The 1,214-nt window shown below is 47.0% G+C and overlaps 1 protein-coding gene across 1 annotated transcript; it reads right to left on the bottom strand.

The window, feature by feature from the left end:
* Positions 1-362: 362 nt before the first annotated feature.
* On the bottom strand, positions 363-1,076 carry LOC121776481. The gene has a single exon (XM_042173655.1). The coding sequence runs from the start codon at positions 1,047-1,049 to the stop codon at positions 474-476; it is 576 nt and encodes a 191-aa protein (XP_042029589.1). The 5' UTR covers positions 1,050-1,076; the 3' UTR covers positions 363-473.
* Between the last annotated feature and the right edge of the window lie 138 nt (positions 1,077-1,214).

Raw genomic sequence — 1,214 nt, 5'->3', positions numbered from 1 at the left:
CCACACGTGTGGGTTATCCATACTTTTATACGTGAGCTAGGAAGATATTAAGAATTTTAACATGCCCTCACGTGTGGGCCGGAATGACACATCGGACTTCCATCACGTGGGTAGGCAAGAGAAGAGACAAAGAGATAAACTCTATCATCGACTTGGGCCCGCTTTGATACCATATTAGAAATGAGCCACTCACCCCTTAAAATGAGTTATAAGGGAGAGGGTTATCCATACTTTTATAGGTGAGTTAGGATCGTTACCAAGTCGATGTGGGACAAAATATTAAGAATTTTAACAATCGCATTAAGTCGAACCGAAGACAACTTTATTTCAAAAAGAAACAGGTAGAACCTCTCAACATTAAATTCATGAATTGAAGTGCATTCATTATAGTGTGAAATAGATTAATACAGTTGCAGAAAAGGGGCACCATTTTCACGTCTCCACAATTAACTAAAGCACAATTAATCATATAATTAACAAGTCTCCGCACAAGCCAAATGCAAACCTAATTTACAATCCAAGCAACAATACATCCATCCACCCTTAGCCACACGATCATCATCGCAGCCGCAGCACACCAAATCCCCACCGTCCAAATTCGTCATCAGCACGAAATCATGGTGATGATCGCTCCGCTTGACGGTCTCCGGCAGCGCGGCGCACTCCACGTGGAGGTCGAACTTGCAGGTGGCGCAGTGGTACGTGAACCCGTGCCCCGACTCCCCGCACGCGTCGCACGTGAACTCGCAGTCGCTGTACGGCGGCGAGGGGAGGAGGGAGAGCGGGTGGCCGGGGTGGCAGCGGTGGCGGTGGTGGCGCGGGAGGTCGGAGCAGAGGTCGTGGAGGACGAAGCTGCACGTGCCCTTCGTGCACACGTACGCCGGCCCCACGATCTCGTGCTCGCACCCCGCGCACGCTCCTAATTTGTCGTCGCCGTCGTGGACCTCCGCCGCCTCCAGCGGGTGCCGGTGGCTGAAATGGTTGATTTGCTGCTTCCCTATCTTGATTGTTTCTCTCTCAATATCACTCATTTTTGTCACCAAAGCCATTTTTTTTGATGGAATGTTTTAGCTCAACCTATTTGGAATTAATGTGTAGTGTGTAATAGTGATATATATATATATAAGTATAATTTTAAGAGGCAGGAGGAAGTTTCATCTTCTTGTATTTATTTGTAGGAGAATAAGTCAATGATGACATTCCAAGTATTATTA

The sequence above is a fragment of the Salvia splendens genome, chromosome 18, assembly GCF_004379255.2.
Source record: "Salvia splendens isolate huo1 chromosome 18, SspV2, whole genome shotgun sequence".
NCBI classification, from domain to species: domain Eukaryota; kingdom Viridiplantae; phylum Streptophyta; class Magnoliopsida; order Lamiales; family Lamiaceae; genus Salvia; species Salvia splendens.
This window is presented reverse-complemented; position numbering and strand designations above follow the sequence as displayed.